General features: G+C 46.7%; 1 protein-coding gene across 1 annotated transcript in view; it reads left to right on the forward strand.

Annotated features, from left to right (window-relative positions):
* The window catches only part of LOC132835169 (pentraxin-related protein PTX3-like), a 57584-nt gene that overhangs the window by 1185 nt on the left and 39099 nt on the right, over positions 1-17300 (forward strand). The window contains exon 2 of the mRNA XM_060854511.1: positions 16329-16835. Coding sequence (XP_060710494.1) covers positions 16329-16835 — 507 coding nt within the window. The remainder of the gene's footprint in view (positions 1-16328; positions 16836-17300) is intronic.

Consider the following 17300-nt stretch of genomic DNA (forward strand, 5'->3'; position numbering starts at 1 on the left):
TACTCTCTGTGAAACTGTACAGGGTCAGGGTGTATTCAGGCAATGATCACTAACTGTGTAACTGTACAGCGTCAGGATTTATTCAGGGAAGGATCACTTTCTGTGTAACTGTACAGGGTCAGGATTTATTCAGGTAATGATCACTCTCTGTGTAACTGTACAGGGTCAGGGTTTATTCAGTTAATGATCACTCTCTGTGTAACTGTACAGCGTCAGGATTTATTCAGGGAAGGATCACTCTCTGTGTAACTGTACAGGGTCAGGATTTATTCAGTTAATGATCACTCTCTGTGTAACTGTACAGAGTCAGGGTTTATTCAGTTAATGATCACTCTCTGTGTAACTGTACAGGGTCAGGGTTTATTCAGGCAATGATCACTAACTGCGTAACTGTACAGGGTCGGGATTTATTCAGATAATGATCACTCTCCGTGTTACTGTACAGGGTCAGGGTTTAATCAGGGAAGGATCACTCTCTGTGTAACAGTACAGGATCAGGGTTTATTCAGGGAATCATCACTCTCTGTGTAGCTGTATGGGGTCAGGGTTTATTTAGGTAATGATCACTCTCTGTGTAACTGTACAGGGTCAGGGTTTATTTAGGTAATGATCACTCTCTGTGTAACTGTACAGGGTCAGGCTTTATTCAGGTAATGATCACTCGCTGTGTGACTGTACAGGGTCAGGGTTTATTCAGGTAATGATCACTCTCTGTGTAACTGTACAGGGTCAGGCTTTATTCAGGTAGTCATCACTCTATGTGTAACTGTACAGGGTCAGGGTTTATTCAGGTAATGTTTACTCTCTGCGAAACTGTACAGGGTCAGGGTGTATTCAGGCAATGATCACTAACTGTGTAACTGTACAGCGTCAGGATTTATTCAGGGAAGGATCACTCTCTGTGTAACTGTACAGGGTCAGGATTTATTCAGGTTATGATCACTAACTGTGTAACTGTACAAGATCAGGGTTTATTCAGGTAATGATCACTCTCTGTGTAACTGTACAGGGTCAGGGTTTATTCAGGGAAGACTCACTCTCTGTGGAACTGTACAGCGTCAGGATTTATTCAGGGAAGGATCACTCTCTGTGTAACTGTACAGGGTCAGGGTTTATTCAGGGAAGGATCACTCTCTGTGTAACTGTACAGGGTCAGGGTTTATTCAGGGAAGACTCACTCTCTGTGGAACTGTACAGGGTCAGGGTTTATTCAGGTAATGATCACTCTCTGTGTGACTGTACGGGGTCAGGGTGTATTCAGGTAATGATCACTCTCTGTGTAACTGTACAGGGTCAGGGTTTATTCAGGGAAGGATCACTCTCTGCGTAACTGTATGGAATCAGGGTTTATTCAGGTAAGGATCACTCTGTGTAACTGTACAGGGTCAGGGTTTATTCAGGTAATGATCACTCTGTGTGACTGTACAGGGTCAGGGTTTATTCAGGGAATCATCACTCTCTGTGTAGCTGTACAGGGTCAGGGTTTATTCAGGGAAGGATCATCTCTGTGTAGCTGTACAGGGTTAGGGTTTATTTAGGTAATGATCACTCTTGTGTAAATGTACAGGGTCAGGCTTTATTCAGGTAATGATCACTCGCTGTGTGACTGTACAGGGTCAGGGTTTATTCAGGTAATGATCACTCTCTGTGTAACTGTACAGGGTCAGGGTATATTCAGGTAATGTTTACTCTCTGTGAAACTGTACAGGGTCAGGGGGTATTCAGGCAATGATCACTAACTGTGTAACTGTACAGGGTCAGGGTATTTTCAGGTAATGATCACTAACTGTGTAACTGTACAGGGTCAGGGTATTTTCAGGTAATGATCACTCTCTGTGTAACTGTACAGGGTCAGGGTATATTCAGGTAATGTTTACTCTCTGTGAAACTGTACAGGGTCAGGGGGTATTCAGGCAATGATCACTAAATGTGTAACTGTACAGGGTCAGGGTATTTTCAGGTAATGATCACTAACTGTGTAACTGTACAAGATCAGGCTTTATTCAGGTAATGATCACTCTATGTGTGACTGTACGGGGTCAGGGTTTATTCAGGTAATGATCACTAACTATGTAACTGTACAGGGTCAAGGTTTATTCTGGTAATGATCACTCTCTGTGTAACAGTACAGGGTCAGTGTTTATTCAGGTAATGATCACTCTCTGTGTGACTGTGTGGGGTCAGGGTTTATTCAGGTAATGATCACTCTCTGTGTAGCTGTGCAGGGTCAGGGTTTATTCAGGGAAGGATCTTCTCTGTGTAGCTGTACAGGGTTAGGGTTTATTTAGGTAATGATCACTCTCTGTGTAACTGTACAGGATCAGGCTTTATTCAGGGAAGGATCACTCTCTGTGTAGCTGTACAGGGTCAGGGTTTATTCAGGGAAGGATCACTCTCTGTGTAGCTGTACAGAGTCAGGGTTTATTTAGGTAATGATCACTCTCTGTGTAACTGTACAGGGTCAGGCTTTATTCAGGTAGTCATCACTCTCTGTGTAATTGTACAGGGTCAGGGTTTATTCAGGTAATGTTTACTCTCTGTGAAACTGTACAGGGTCAGGGTGTATTCAGGCAATGATCACTAACTGTGTAACTGTACAGCGTCAGGATTTATTCAGGGAAGGATCACTCTCTGTGTAACTGTACAGGGTCAGGATTTATTCAGGTTATGATCACTAACTGTGTAACTGTACAAGATCAGGGTTTATTCAGGTAATGATCACTCTCTGTGTAACTGTACAGGGTCAGGGTTTATTCAGGGAAGAATCACTCTCTGTGGAACTGTACAGGGTCAGGGTTTATTCAGGTAATGATCACTCTCTGTGTGACTGTACGGGGTCAGGGTGTATTCAGGTAATGATCACTCTCTGTGTAACTGTACAGGGTCAGGGTTTATTCAGGGAAGGATCACTCTCTGCGTAACTGTATGGTATCAGGGTTTATTCAGGTAAGGATCACTCTGTGTAACTGTACAGGGTCAGGGTTTATTCAGGTAATGATCACTCTGTGTGACTGTACAGGTTCAGGGTTTATTCAGGGAATCATCACTCTCTGTGTAGCTGTACAGGGTCAGGGTGTATTCAGGGAAGGATCATCTCTGTGTAGCTGTACAGGGTTAGGGTTTATTTAGGTAATGATCACTCTCTGTGTAACTGTACAGGGTCAGGGTATTTTCAGGTAATGATCACTAACTGTGTAACTGTACAAGATCAGGCTTTATTCAGGTAATGATCACTCTATGTGTGACTGTACGGGGTCAGGGTTTATTCAGGTAATGATCACTAACTATGTAACTGTACAGGGTCAAGGTTTATTCTGGTAATGATCACTTTCTGTGTAACTGTACAGGGTCAGTGTTTATTCAGGTAATGATCACTCTCTGTGTGACTGTGCGGGGTCAGGGTTTATTCAGGTAATGATCACTCTCTGTGTAACTGTGCAGGGTCAGGGTTTATTCAGGTAATGATCACTAACTATGTAACTGTACAGGGTCAAGGTTTAATCAGGTAATGATCACTCTCTGTGTGACTGTACACGGTCATAGTTTATTCAGGTAATGATCACTCACTGTGTAACTGTACAGAGTCAGTGTTTATTCAGCAGGGTAAGGGTCACTCACTGTGTAACTGAACAGAGTCAGTGTTTATACAGCAGGGTAATGGTCACTCACTGTGTAACCGTACAGAGTCAGTGTTTATTCAGCAGGATAAGGGTCACTCACTGTGTAACTGTACAGAGTCAGGGTGTATTCAGCAGGGTAAGGGTCACTCACTGTGTAACCGTACAGAGTCAGTGTTTATTCAGCAGGGTAAGGGTCACTCACTGTGTAACTGTACAGAGTCAGTGTTTATCCAGCAGGAGAAAGTGAGGTCTGCAGATGCTGGAGATCAGAGCTGAAAATGTGTTGCTGGAAAAGCGCAGCAGGTCAGGCAGCATCCAAGGAACAGGAAATTTGACGTTTCGGGCATAAGCCCTTCTTCAGGAATGAGGAGAGTGTGCCAAGCAGGCTAAGATAAAAGGTAGGGAGGAGGGACTTGGGGGAGGGGCGATGGAGATGTGATAGGTGGAAGGAGGTTAAGGTGAGGGTGATAGGCCGGAGTGGGGTGGGGGCGGAGAGGTCAGGAAGAGGATTGCAGGTTAGGAAGGCGGTTCGAGGGATTCGACTGAGACAAGGTGGGGGGAGGGGAAATGAGGAAACTGGAGAAATCTGAGTTCATCCCTTGTGGTTGGAGGGTTCCCAGGCGAAAGATGAGGCGGTCTTCCTCCAACCGTCGTGTTGTAATGGTCTGGCGATGGAGGAGTCCAAGGACCTGCATGTCCTTGGTGGAGTGGGAGGGAGAGTTAAAGTGTTGAGCCACGGGGTGGTTGGGTTGGTTGGTCCGGGTGTCCCAGAGGTGTTCTCTGAAGCGTTCCACAAGTAGGCAGCCTGTCTCCCAAATATAGAGGAGGCCACATTGGGTGCAGCGGATGCAATAGATGATGGTGCAGGTGAATTTGTGGCGGTTATGGAAGGATCCCTTGGGGCCTTGGAGAGAAGTAAGGGAGGAGGTGTGGGCGCAAGTTTTGCATATCTTGCGGTTGCAGGGGAAGGTGCCGGGAGTGGAGGTTGGGTTGGTGGGGGGTGTGGACCTGACGAGGGAGTCACGGAGGGAGTGGTCTTTTTGGAACGCTGATAGGGGAGGGGAGGAAAATGTATCCCTGGTGGTGGGGTCCGTTTGGAGGTGGCGGAAATGACGGCGGATGATACGCTGTATACAGAGGTTGGTGGGGTGGTAGGTGAGAACCAGTGGGGTTTTGTCTTGGTGGCGGTTGGAGGGGCGGGGCTCAAGGGCGGAGGAGCGGGAAGTGAAGGAGATGCAGTGGAGGGCATCGTCGATCACGTCTGGGGGGAATCTGCGATCCTTGAAGAAGGAGGCCATCCGGGCTGTACAGTATTGGAACTGGTCCTCCTGGGAGCAGATGCGGCGGAGATGAAGGAATTAGGAATATAGGATGGCGTTTTTACAGGGGACAGGGTGGGAGGAGGTGTAGTCTAGGTAGCTGTGGGAGTCAGTCGGTTTATAGTAGATGTCCGTGTTGATTTGGTCGCCCGAGATAGAAATGGAAAGGTCTAGGAAGGGGAGGGAGGAGTCTGAGACATTCCAGGTGAATTTGAGGTCGGGGTGGGAGGTGTTGGTAAAGTGGATGAACTGTTCAACCTCCTCGTGGGAGCATGAGGCAGCGCCGATACAGTCATCGATGTAGCGGAAGAAAAGGTGGGGGGTGGTGCCAGGTTAGTTGCGGAAGATGGACTGTTCCACATATCCTATGAAGAGGCAGGCATAGCTGGGGCCCATGCGGGTGCCCATGGCAACTCCTTTAGTTTGGAGGAAGTGGGAGTATTGGAAAGAGAAGTTGTTCAGGGTGAGGACCAGTTCAGTCAGTCGAAGGAGGGTGTCAGTGGTAAGGGTAGAAATGGAAGGTCCAGCAGGGTAAGGGTGACTCACTGTGTAAGTGTACAGAGTCAGGGTTTATTCAGCAGGGTAAGGGTGACTCACTATATAACTACAGAGTCAGTACACATCGAACTAAATGCCACCCAGCATACAGATGGATGGCATTCAGTTCCATGTGTAGTAAGGAACAACAGTGTAATCAGGCACTGTCTAGACCAGAGAAGTCTGAACTTCCTTAAAGAGATTCCCGCACAAGATTCCAAGACATTGGAATCCGATGATTTGTTCACACGTTCTTCCCCAAGGTAGATGCCAAACGTGGATACTGGTCGGTAAACAGAGCAAGGGAATCTCAGGAAGGCATTACCTTCAGAACACTATTTGGAGGAAATTACTAGTTGTTGGTTTAGCAACCAATGGACAGAGGTATGGAGAGCGTGCCTGGATGTGTATGCCTTGCTGATGTTATTCTCGTAATCATCAAAACTAAAGTGGAACATGGTCTGATCCTTGGCTGTCCACAAAGGGCTTGTTTTCCACAGCAGGAAGTCCCAGGGAATGTGATCCAGTTTCTTTAACTGTCCAAATTCCAAATGTGGAATCTGTCCTGACCCATGGAAAGTTAAAACTGTAAGACAAATGGCAGTGACAAAATCTGGAGTACTAACAGATTAATCTCATTGACGTTGGCTCATAAACTTAGATTCTTCAACTTCTGGCACCATACTTTTCAAATGTTTTGGACCAAGCATTATCAGGAGAGCTTCTCAAGAGGGTCATATGTTTGGCAGAAGGATCATTGATGTGTCTTCAAAGTGGCTCAAGCAAGCATCTCAAGCTGAAAACAATTCCCTGTAGAATCCTCAAATTCCTACAGTGTGGAAACAGGCCCTTCGGCCCAACAAGTCCATACCAAACCTCCGAAGAGTAAGCCACCCAGATCCATTCCCCTACCCTACCACTCTACATTTACCCCTAACTAATGCACCTCATCTACATATCCCTGAACACTATGGGGCAATTTCCCATGGCCAATCCACCCTAACCTACACATCCCTGAACACTATGGGGTAATTTAGCATGGCCAATCCACCCTAACCTACACATCCCTGAACACTATGGGGTAATTTAGCATGGCCAATCCACCCTAACCTACACATCCCTGAACACTATGGGGCAATTTCCCATGGCCAGTCCACCCTAACCCACACATCCCTGAACACTATGGGGTAACTTAGCATGGCCAATCCACCCTAGCCTACACATCCCTGAACACTATGGGACAATTTAGCATGGCCAGTCCACCCTAACCTACACATCCCTGAACACTATGGGGTAATTTCCCATGGCCAATCCACCCTAACCTACACATCCCTGAACACTATGGGACAATTTAGCATGGCCAGTCCACCCTAACCTACACATCCCTGAACACTATGGGACAATTTAGCATGGCCAGTCCACCCTAACCTACACATTCCTGAACACTATGGGACAATTTAGCATGGCCAATCCACCCTAACCTACACATCCCTGAACACTATGGGACAATTCAGCATGGCCAATCCACCCTAACCTGCGCATCCTTGAACACTATGGGGTAATTTCCCATGGCCAATCCACCCTAACCTACACATCCCTGAACACTATGAGACAATTTAGCACAGCCAATCCACCCTAACCTGCACATCCCTGAACACTATGAGACAATTTAGCATGGCCAATCCACCCTAACCTGCACATCGTTGGACTGTGGGACAAAACCAGATTACCTTGAGGAAACTCACGCAGACACGGAATCCACACACCCACAAAGTTCGACCTGGAAAAGTTGTCAAAATACTACGTGAGATTTTGAGAAAGTAGAACTAGAACATAGAACATAGAACATTCCAGTGCAGTACAGGCCCTTCGGCCCTCAATGTTGCACCGACCTGTGGAACCAATCTGAAGCCCATCAATCCTGACTATTCCATCCTCATCTATATGTTTATCCAATGATGACTTAAATGCCCTTAAAGTTGGCAAGTCTACTACTGTTGCTGGCAGTGCACTCCACGCCCCTACTACTCTCTGAGTAAAGAAACTACCTCTGACATCTGTCCTATATCTATCACCCCTCAATTTAAAGTTATGTCCCCTCATGCCAGCCATCACTATCTGAGGGAAAAGGCTCTCCCTGTCCACCCTATCTAACCCTCTGATTATCTTGTATGTCGCAATTAAGTCACCTCTCAACCCTCTTCTCTCTAACAAAAACTGCCTCAAGTCCCTCAGCCTTTCCTCATAAGATCTTCCCTCCATACCAAGTCACACCTTGGTAAATCTCCTCTGAACCCTTTCCAAAGCTTCCACATCCTTCTTCTAATGTGGTGACCAGAACTATGAGGCCACACCAGAGTTTTATACAGCTGCAACATGACCTCATGGCTCCGAAACTCAATCCCTCTACCAATAAAAACTAACACACTGTATGCCTTCTTAACAACCCTATCCACCTGGGTGGCAACTTTCAGGGATCCATGTACATGGATACCGAGATCTCTGTGGAGAAAGTGAGGACTGCAGATGCTGGGGATCAGAGCTGAAAATGTGTTGCTGGAAAAGCGCAGCAGGTCAGGCAGCATCCAAGGAGCAGGAGAATTGACGTTTCGGGCATGAGCCCTTCTTCAGGAATTCCTGAAGAATTCTCTGCTCCTTGGATGCTGCCTGACCTGCTGTGCTTTTCCAGCAACACATTTTCAGCACCGAGATCTCTGTGCTCATCTACACTACCAAGAATCTTGCCATTTGCCCAGTACTCTGCATTCCTGTTACTCCTTCCAGAGTGAATCACCTCACATTTTTCCAAAGTAAACGTCATTTGCCACCTCTCAGCCCAACTCTGCAGCTTATCTACGTCCTTCTGTAACCTACAACATCATTCAGCACTATTCACAATTCTACCGACCTTAGTGTCCGCAAATTTACTAACCCATCCTTCTACGCCCTCATCCAGGTCATTTATGAAAATGACAAACAGCAGCTTCCCCAAAACAGGTCCTTGCAGTACCCCACTAGTAACTGAACTCCAGGATGAACATTTCCCATCAACTACCACCCTCTGTCTTCTTTCAGCTAGCCAATTTCTGATCTAAACCACTAAATCACCCTCAATCCCATGTCTCTGTATTTTGTACAAAAGCCTACTGTGGGGAACCTTATCCAATGCCTTACTGAAATCCATATACACCACATCAACCACTTTACCCTCACCCACCTGTTTGGTCATAGAGTGATAGAGATGTACAGCATGGAAACAGACCCTTCAGTCCAATCTGTCCATGCTGACCAGATATCCCAACCTAAACTAGTCCCACCTGCTAGCACCCGGCCCATATCCCTCCAAACCCTTCCTATTCATATACCCATCCAAATGCCTCTTAAATGTACCAGCCTCCACCCCATCCTCTGGCAGCTCATTCCATACACGTACCACCCTCGGCATGAAAAAGTTGCCCCTTAGGTCTCTTTTATATTTACCTTTCCTCCAGCTATAACTTTAACTTTTGCCCTGTGATATGTACCTATCCCTTTCCATCACTCAAGTAAACAGAACTGAATGAGTGGCACGGTGGCTCAGTGGTTAGCACTGCTGCCTCACAGCACCAGGGACCCAGATTCAATTCCCACCTCAGGCAACTGTCTGTGTGGCGTTTGCACATTCTCCCCGTGTTTGCGTGGGTTTGCTCCGGTTTCCTCCCACAATCCAAAGATGTGCAGGTCAGGGTGAATTGGCCATGCTAAATTGCCCATAGTGTTAGGGTGAAGGACTAAATGTAGGGTAATGGGTCTGGGTGGGTTGCTCTTCAGAGGGTCGGTGTGGACTTGTTGGGCCGAAGGGCCTGTTTCCACACTGTAAGTAATTTAATCTCTAATCTCACTATCACCAAAGTGCTCACCCACCTCCAAATCTAACACCTGGCTGGGTTCATTACCCAGTGTGGGTTCACCACTTGTTGGCTTGTCTGGGTATAGTGTGGGTCTGTACATTGTTCAAGGTGCAGAGACGGCTTTTGGAGGGATATGTTCTTCTTGCTCAATACAGCTAAAAATCCGACAACACCACGCTATAGTCCAACAAGTTTATTTGAAAATCCAAGCTTTCGGAACGATGCTTTTTCATCAGGCAGCACATGGGGCGGGATCATAGGACACAGAACTTATAGGAAAAGATCAAAGTGTCATACAACTGATATGATATATTGAACTAACCTAGGTTGCTGTTAAGATTAGGTTACTTACAGTGTGGAAGCAGACCCTTCGGCCCAACAAGTCCACACCGACCTGCCGAAGTGTGACCCACCCGTACCCCTACATTTACCCCTTACCTAACACTACGGGCAATTTAGCATGGCCAATTCACCTGACCGGCACATCTTTGGACTGTGGGAGGAAACCGGAGCACCCGGAGGAAACCCACGCAGACACGTCTTTCATCACTCAGAATGGGGCTGCAGGTTTCGATTGATTAATATGTAAAACCCAGAACTTCTTTCAAGTCATACTCCTGAGGTTACATAAGGTTTCATGTAAAAAGGTGACATCTCAGCTCAGACAATGCATTAAAGTTTATTTTTAAAAAGTGACAACTCAGCACATACTTCCAGGTACCTGGTGTTGTGTGATTTTTAACTTTACAGAGGTGAAGGACTGCAGCTGCTGGAGATCAGAGTCAGGATTAGAGTGGTGCTGGAAAAGCACAGCAGATCAGGCAGCATCCGAGGAGCAGGAGAATCCACGTTTCGGGCAAAAGCCGATTTTTAACTTTGTCCACCCCAGTCCTTTCACTTGGATGTGGGAGATCAGGGAGAATTTCAATGTCCCCGGAGATTATGTCTGGGTTGAATGTGAATCCTATTGGATAACGAGGACTAATTGGAGCAGCAATTAGAAGCAACGAGGAAATTACAGGAGCTCGAAGGTGCGATGGATGGCAGTTTCAGGAAGGGTGGAAAAATGCAGATATATTCAGATCGAGGGGTAACTGCTGGGAAAGATAGGAGAGGGAGGCAGGTAGTGAAGGAGTCTCCTGTAGCTATCCCTGAGTCAACCAAGATACTGCTGCCGGGGGGTGGGGGGGAATAGTCTTTCAGGGTAATATATCGCTAACAGCCAGCTTTCTGCTACCAAGACCGCCCTACTGTCACGAGGAGTATGTCACATTCGGAGCGATTGAGTGTAAGAGCAGAATCTCCAGACAGACATTTCTGCAGCAGGCAGCAAGACATCAGACTGGAATGCAGCCTCCCTAGTGCCAGGGTCAAGGATGTCTCTGGGAGGGCACAAACTGTTCTCAAAGGGGAGAGTGAGCAGCAGAAGGTACCAACAAGATGGGAAAAGGATAAGGTTCTGCAGAGACAATGTAGGGAATTGGGCAGGAGGTTAAAAAGTAGGTTTTTGGGGTTGCAATATCTGCATTACACTGGTGCCATGTGCTAGTGAGAGTGGTTAAACATCACACAACACCAGGTTATAGTCCAACAGGTTTATTTGGAAGCGCTAGCTTTCGGCGGGTCACTCCTTCATCAGGTGGTAGGATATCGTTCTGATAGCTAATGCTTCCAAATAAACCGATTGAATTATAACCTGGCGTTCTGTGATTTTTAACTTTGGGAAAGTGAGGACTGCAACTGCTGGAGATCAGAGTCTGGATTAGAGTGGTGCTGGAAAAGCACAGCAGGTCAGGCAGCATCCGAGGAGCAGGAAAATCGACGTTTCGGGCGAAAGCCCTTCAACAGGATTCCTCGGATACTGCCTGACCTGTTGTGCTTTTCCAGCACCATTCTGATTTTTAACTTTCTCCAGCCCGGTTCAACACTGGCACCTGTACATCATGGCAAGTGAGAGTAGATATAGTGGCATAGAGCAGGTGAATACTTGGCTGAGGAGCTGGTGCAGGGGGTAGGGATTTTCACATTTTTGATTCATTTGGATCTCTTCTGGTGGGACCCAAAGAGATAGTGAGAAAAGAGATAAGAGAAAATTCAGGTTGAACTGTAGGCCCCCAATAGTCAGAGGGAAATTGAGAAGCAAACATTTAAGGACAGCTCTGCTATCTGTAAACATAATAGAGTGGTTACGATAAGGGATTTTAACTTTCCAAACATAGACTGGGACTGCCATAGTGTTCAGGGTTTAGATGGAGAGGAATTTGTTAAGTGTGTACAAGACAAGTTTCTGATTCAGTATGTGGATGTACCCAGTAGAGAAGGTGCAAAACTTGACCTACTCTTGGGAAATAAGGCAGGGCAGGTGACTGTGGTGTTGGGGCCAGTGGCCATAATTCTATCAAATCTGATTGAAGATTTGTAGCTCGGGTATCCGTTGTTGTGGTTCTGCTCGCCGAGCTGGAAGTTTTTGCTGCAAACGTTTCGTTCCCTGGCTAGGGAACATCATCAGTGCTGTTGGAGCCTCGTGTGAAATCACTGCAGCTGAAACTGACACCCGGAAGCGGCAAGAACAAACCAATATAAATACCGGAAGAAACATCAAAGCAGCGCTTCACACGAGGCTCCAACAGCACTGATGATGTTCCCTAGCCAGGGAACGAAACGTTTGCAGCAAAAACTTCCAGCTCGGCGAGCAGAACCACAACATAATTTTAAAATAGTGATGGTAAATATAGACCGGATCTAAAAGTTAGAGTTCTAAATTGGAGTAAGGTCAATCTTAAATGTATTAGGCAAGAACGTTTGAATGTTGATTGGGAGGGGTTATTTGCAGATAAAGGGAGAATTGGAAAGTAGGAGGCTTTTAAAAGTGAGATAAGGAGAGTTCAGAGGCAATATGTTCCTGTGAGTGTAAACTGCTTGGTGTAGGGAATGCTGGATGACTAGAGAAATTGGGATTTTGGTTAAGGAAAAGGAGGCATATGTCAGGTACAGACTGCAGGGACGGAGCGCATCCATAGAGAGCGGCAGGAGGAGTGTACTTAAAAGAGAAATAAGAGGGCAAAAAGAGGACATGAGATATCTTTGGCAAATAGAGTTAAGAAGAATTCAAAGGGTTTTTACAAGTACATGAGGGGGAAATAATAATAGGGAGAGAATAAGGCCCCTTAAAAATTCCTGAAGAAGGGCTTATGCCCGAAATGTCGATTCTCCTGCTCCTTGGATGCTGCCTGACCTGCTGTGCTTTTCCAGCAACACATTTTTCAGCCCTTACAGATCAACAAGACCAACTGTGGCTATATAAAACCCTTGTTAGGCTGCAATCGGAGTATTGTGGGCAGTTTTGGTCGCCATACTACCAGAAGGATGTGGAAGCTTAGGAGAGAGCGCAAAGAAGGTTCACCAGGATGTTGCCTGGTGCCGAGGGCATTGGCTATGAGGAGAGGTCAAAACGATTGGGATTGTTTTCACTGGAAAGATGATAGCAGAGGCTTTTTCCCAGGGTTGACATTTCAATTACAATGGGGCACAGGTCGAAGGGGAAGAGGAGGAGCGTTTGAGGGCAATGTGCAGGGAGTGGGAGGAGCCTGGAACACATTGCCAGAAGAGAAGATGGAGGCAGGCACCTTGGTGACATTGAAGAGGCATCAGGATGTTTCCGTGAATAGGGAGGCAATACAGGGATACGGACCGAATAAGGGCAGAAGGTTTGTTTTTAAGTTTAGTTAATGATCAGCACAGGCTAGGAGGGCCGAAGGGCCTGTTGCTGTACGTAGTTCTCATTTGTTCTTTTTTATTTTATGTGTGGAACCACAGAAAATGTGTTAGATACTAAACAAGTATTTTACAGTACTCATTGTAGTGAAGGATATGGAACTAGAGAACTTGGGGAAAGAATTAGTGATACCTTGAAAAGTGTCCACATTACAGTAGAAGAGGTGCTGGACATCTTAAAGTTGGGTAAATACCGGAGACTTGATCAGGACTCTGTGGGAAGTTAAGGACGTGATTGCTGGGCCCCTTGCTGAGATATTTGTATCATTGATAGTCACAAGTGAGATGCCAGAAGACTGGAGGTTGGCCACAGTGATGCCACTTTTTAAGGTGGTAAGGACAAGTAGGGGAATTATACACCAGTGAGCCTGATGTTGGTGGTGGGCAAGTTGTTGGAGGGAATCCTGAGGGACAGGATGTTCATGTATTTGGAAAGGCAAGGACTGATTAAGAATAGTCAACATGGCTTTGTGCATGGGAAATCATGTCTCACAAACTTGATTGAGTTTTTTGAAGAAGTAACAAAGAGGATTGATGAGGGCAGAGCAGTAGATGTGATCTATATGGACTTCAGTAAGGCATTCAACAAGGTTCCCCATGGGAGACTGATTAGCAAGGTTAGAGGTCACGGAATACAGGGAGAACTAGCCATTTGGATACAGAACTGGCTCAAAGGTAGAAGACAGAGGGTGGTGGTGGAGGGTTGTTTTTCAGACTGGAGGCCTGTGACCAGTGGAGTGCACAGGCCACAAGGATCGGTGCTGGGCCTCTACTTTTTATCATTTACACAAATGATTTGGATGTGAAAATAGGAGGCATAGTTAGTAAGTTTGTAGATGACACCAAAATTGGAGGTGTAGTGGACAGTGAAGAAGTGGCAGATAGAGTTTAATTTAGATAAAAGAGAGGTGCTGCACTTTATTAGATTAGATTACTTACAGTGTGGAAACAGCTCCTTCGGCCCAACAAGTCCACACTGACCCTCCGAAAAGCAACCCACCCAGACCCATTCCCCTACATTTACCTCTTCACCTAACACTATGGGCAATTTAGCATGGCCGATTCACCTAACCTGCACATCTTTGGATTGTGGGAGGAAACCGGAGCACCCGGAGGAAACTCCACACAGTCAGTCACCTGAGGCGGGAATTGAACCCGGGTCCCTGGCGCTGTGAGGCAGCAGTGCTAACCACCCCTTTGGAAAGGCAAATCTGGGCAGGATTTATACACTTAACGGTAAGGTCCTAGGGAGTGCTGCTGAACAAAGAGACCTTGGAGTGCAGGTTCGTAGCTCCTTGAAAGTGGAGTCGCAGGTAGATAGGATAGTGAAGAAGGCATTTTGTACACTTTCCTTTATTGGTCAGTGCATCAAGTATAGGAGTTGGGAGGTCAAGTTGCGACTATACAGGATATTGGTTAGGCCACTTTTGGAACATCATGTGCAATTCTGATCTCCTTCCTTTAGGAAGGATGTTGCGAAACTTGAAAGCATTCAGAAAAGATTTACAAGGAGGATTTGAGCTATAGGGAGAGGTTGAATAGGCTGGGGCTGTTTTCCCTGGAGCGTTGGAGGATGAGAGGTGACCTTATAGAGGTTTATAAAATCATGAGGGGCATGGATAGGGTAAATAGACAAGGCCTTTTCTCTGGGGTGGGGGAGTCCAGAACTAGAGGGCTCAGGTTTAGGGTGAGAGGGGAAAGACTTAAAAGGAACCCGAGGGGCAATTTTTCACACAGAGGGTGGTACGTGTATGGAATGAGCTGCCAGAGGATGTGGTGGAGGCTGGTACAATTGCAACATTTAAAAGGCATTTGGATGGGTATATGAATAGGAAGGGTTTGGAGGGATATGGGCCAGGTGCTGACAAATAGGACTAGATTAGGTCCTAACTCGACATGGGCGGGTTGAACCGAAGGATCTGTTTCCACGCTGTACATCTCTATGACTCTCAGACTTCAGCACTTGGAAAATTTTACAATCCCTACCTTTGTATAAATATCTTTTGGAGATGCCGGTGTTGGACTGGGGTGTACAAAGTTAAAAATCACACAACATCAGGTTATAATCCAACTATAACCTGATATTTCTCTGCTCAGAAAGCTAGTGCTTCCAATTAAACCTGTTGGACTATAACCTGGTGTTGTGTGATTCTTAACTCTGTTGTGGCCTAATGATTATCTATTTTCCCTTGTAGCATATGATAACATCCTCCTTTTTTCCTAAAGGTAGTTACGTTATCAGCTTTGGAATGATGTCCCATCGAAGCTGTGATGTGAATGTGAGCCATGAAGCCAGATGTTGTGATATGAGTTCAGGCTTTCTGCACTGTTGTCTCTAACACAGGATGTGTCTGCAGATTCCTTTGTACTGGATAGTTTAGTTTGCCATTAAATAAACCCACCACAGAGTCGTAGAGATGGACAGCACGGAAACAGACCCCTTGGTCCAATTCGTCCATGCCGACCAAATATCCGAAATGAATCCAGTCCCATTTGCCAGCACTTGGCCCAAATCCCTCTAAACCTTTCCTATTCATATACCGAACCAGATTCCCTTTAAATGTCGCACCAGCCTCCACCACTTCCTCTGGCAGCAGACACTTGCATGAAAACACAATTCACAGAGCTCATTTCCATTTTATTGAGATGGGAGTGAAGAATAAATAAAATCACATCAAAAGAGAAAGTAGAAGTGGGAGAATCGAGCAGAGGGAAGAAGGTCAGAGGTGAGGCAGGAGCAGGTGAGAGGAAAATAAAGAGAAAGAGTAAGGAGAGAGAGAAAAATGAGGAAGTACCGAAGAGTGATCAATGGAACAAGAAACAGGAAGAGAGGGACAGGGGGAGAGGGACAGGGAGAGAGGGACAGGAAGAGAGGGACAGGGAGAGAGGGACAGGGAGAGAGGGACAGGAAGAGAGGGACAGGGAGAGAGGGACAGGGGGAGAGGGACAGGGAGAGAGGGACAGGAAGAGAGGGACAGGAAGAGAGGGACAGGAAGAGAGGGACAGGGAGAGAGGGACAGGGAGAGAGGGACAGGGAGAGAGGGACAGGAAGAGAGGGACAGGAAGAGAGGGGAGTGAGGGTTGTGAACCCAGTGCTGTGTTGAGGCTGGATTAAGAGGATGAAGTGTCAGTGACATCTTGCATGTTCCAGCTCTTGTCTAACCTGCAGCGTCTTCCCAACCCCACAGCCGAGGCCTGCCCATGTCGTAAGGACCTCTCACATTGGGACAAGGCGTTTGTGATGCTGGAAGACTCCCAAATGCGTCAGAACATGCTCCTGCATTCTGTCGACCAGGTCCTGGCTGGTGAACTGCGTGCGGTGCGCTCCGAGGTACAAAAGGCACTGGCTGAGGGCTCTGAGGTCTGTGGGCATGCCTACCATCGCCTGAAGGATACGATGAGTGCCCGTCTTGCCAAGCTGTTGGAACGGGCGCATGAGGGTGCACTCAAATGGCAGTTGGAGCATACCAACAAACTGAAGGAGGTCTTCCTCTTGGTGCTGGGCCTATACGAAAGGCTCGAGATGCTCGATATGCACCTGGTGAAGTCAGAGGCCAGCAAGGTAACGTCAGGCAGGCAGACCATGTGCACATCACTCATCGAGGAGTTGCGGCAAACCCGAGATGAGATGCAGACCCTGAGATCTCAGGGACCTGCTCCACACTCAGAGACTCAGAGCCAGGAACCTCCAGGAGGTAAGAGTCCATCTCGAAACCTGACCAGAATCATACAATATTACACTGACTTCCACTTCACTATGTTTCATGTTGACACAGTTTTCACCAACATAGAGTCATAGAGATGTACAGCACAGAAACAGACTCTTCGGCCCAACCCGTCCAGATATCCCAACCCAATCTAGTCCCACCTGCCAGCACCCGGCCCATATCCCTCCAAACCCTTCCTGTTCATATACCCATCCAAATGCCTTTTAAATGTTGCAATTGTACCAGCCTCCACCACATCCTCTGGCAGCTCATTCCATACACGTACCACCCTCTGCATGAAAAAGTTGCCCTTAGGTTTCTTTTATATCTTTCCCCTCTCACCCTAAACCTATGCCCTCTAGTTCTGGACTCCCCCACACCAGGGAAAAGAGTTTCTCTATTTATCCTATCCATGTCCCTCATAATTTTGTAAACCTCTATAAGGTCACCCCT

Source organism: Hemiscyllium ocellatum, chromosome 44, assembly GCF_020745735.1.
Source record: "Hemiscyllium ocellatum isolate sHemOce1 chromosome 44, sHemOce1.pat.X.cur, whole genome shotgun sequence".
In the NCBI taxonomy this organism is placed as follows: Eukaryota; Metazoa; Chordata; class Chondrichthyes; order Orectolobiformes; family Hemiscylliidae; genus Hemiscyllium; species Hemiscyllium ocellatum.